At 31.1% G+C, this 2,152-nt stretch overlaps 1 protein-coding gene across 1 annotated transcript in view; it reads left to right on the top strand.

The window, feature by feature from the left end:
* Nucleotides 1-1,704, top strand: part of LOC117178724 (vicilin-like seed storage protein At2g18540) — a 30,782-nt gene extending 29,078 nt beyond the window's left edge. Inside the window, exon 3 of the mRNA XM_033370154.1 lies at nt 1,149-1,704. Coding sequence (XP_033226045.1) covers nt 1,153-1,704 — 552 coding nt within the window. The 5' untranslated portion in view covers nt 1,149-1,152. The remainder of the gene's footprint in view (nt 1-1,148) is intronic.
* The last annotated feature ends 448 nt before the right edge of the window (nt 1,705-2,152 follow it).

Below are 2,152 nucleotides of genomic sequence, written 5' to 3' on the forward strand. Positions count from 1 at the left end.
GAAAAAACATACGCGAAAATTTCAGAAAATTATTTTTGGCCCGGAATGTATTCTGAAACATTAAAATATGTAAAAGAATGCGAAATTTGTCAAAGAATAAAAGCAAAAGTAAATAATCAGATAGGTTTGATGGGAAAGCGTATAATCGAAGAACCATGGACAGTAGTAGCATCTGACATTATGGACCCATTACCAATGACAAAATCGAGAAATCAATACATTTTAGTGTTTGTTGATATGTTTACAAAATGGGTGGAAATTATTCCAGTAAAAAATAAATGATCGTCAACAGTGGAAAAAGAATTTCATAAACGTATAATTTCGAAATGGGGAACACCTATAATTTTGTTTACAGATAATGGAAAGGAGTACGTAAATAAATCAATAGTTAATTTAACAAAAACATTTGGTATTAGACATTCAAAAACGCCTAAATATCATGCACAGGCAAATCCGACTGAAAGATGTAATAGGTCAATTAAAACAGCAATTAAAGCGTATTTAGAAAAGGACCATAAAACATGGGACGAAAATTTAGATGATCTGCAATTTGCGTTAAATACTAGTAAACATTCATCAATAGGATTCACAACAGCTTTTTTGAACTTGGGTAGGCAACTCCAACCAATTCAAGCGCTAAATAAAGATTTAGAAGGAAAAAGCGAAATAGAATTTCAATAATCAGAAAAATGGGCAAATAGGATGCGAAAATTAAAAATAATTAGAGAGGAAGTGGTTAAAAATTTAGATACCGTAAATGAAACACAATCTAGGTATTACAATCGAAGACGTAGACCTATAACTTTTGAAATTGGTGAACGAGTACTAAGAAGCAATAAAACATTGTCAAATAAAGGGGAAGGAATAACTCAAAAATTGAATAAAAATTTCGAAGGACCATTTTTTATTAAAGCAAAGATCTCACCAACAATTTACGAAATTAAAACAAAGAATGGTAAGTCTTTAGGTAATTGGAACGTAAAAGATATTAAAAAATTTATTGGTTAAAAGTAAAGTTTGAATTTTTCCTTTTGAGTGGCATGCATGTAAATAATTCGATTCTGTTACACCACTGACAAAACAAAAAAATTACACAAACACTTACATATACAAAGACAAGAAACAACAGAAAAAACATTTATTTTTAGAAAAATGAATCAACAGCTGATAGTGAGATGCAAGGATTGCTTTCTGCAGTTGCTGGGGATAGAATTATTGACCCACACATGTATAAAGTGGGTCGATCCTCTTCAACCTCCGGCCGGGGAAAGTAAAGAAGCGGAAAAAGCTAGAAGAGAGGAGTACGATCGAAGAAAAAGAGCAGAAACAGAGAGTAATATGCGTAGGAAGATTAGGGAAATAAGAAGAGTGGAAGTTAAAAAGCAAGCGTGGTTAGGAAAAGAAGGGTACGACAAACCAATGCCAAAAGGGGGAGAAGAGGGAAACAAAGTAATAATAAAAGAAAAAGAGGAAATAACTTGGTACGGCCTTCCAACCAAGGAAGAAGTAAAAAAAAGGGCAAGCGAATTAAAATTAAAATGGAATAAAATTAAAATACAGCAGGACAAGGAAAGAGAAGAGAGGGAAACAGAAGGAATGAAAAGATTACTAAAACTAAGACAGGAAAGATACATCAATGATGCTATAAGGAAGAGGAAGGAAGAAAAACTAGAAAAAGAAAGAATAAGAAGGGCGACAGAGTAAGAAGAGAAAACAAAAAAAAAAAAAAAGAAAAGAGGTACAAAGAGCCCAGAGGAAAATAGAAGAAAATAAAAAAATATTAAAAACAATTGAAGAAGAAAGGGAAGACTCCTCTACCGATTGGGACACCGATATACAGTTATAAATTAAAACTTCTGTTACTTATAAAAATACACCAAAGACAGATTATTGTTGACCCTTTACAAACACAACAGAAAAGATAATTTTACTTTTTTTTTATCACAGATATAGATATAGTTTGAAATTTCATTTAATAATTTAAATTTGATTTAAAGACATGAATTTTATAAGAAAATTTTTAAGATATAAATAAGAATAAATACGGCTTTAAGAGGCCAAGTATGATTCCTACTTAAAAATAAAGTCGATTTTAGAGATAAGTTAATTTTCAGGAAAGAAGAATCGCGGAATGCGGAACTTCAAAGGGATA

The sequence above is a fragment of the Belonocnema kinseyi genome, chromosome 8, assembly GCF_010883055.1.
Source record: "Belonocnema kinseyi isolate 2016_QV_RU_SX_M_011 chromosome 8, B_treatae_v1, whole genome shotgun sequence".
Classification (NCBI taxonomy): Eukaryota; Metazoa; Arthropoda; class Insecta; order Hymenoptera; family Cynipidae; genus Belonocnema; species Belonocnema kinseyi.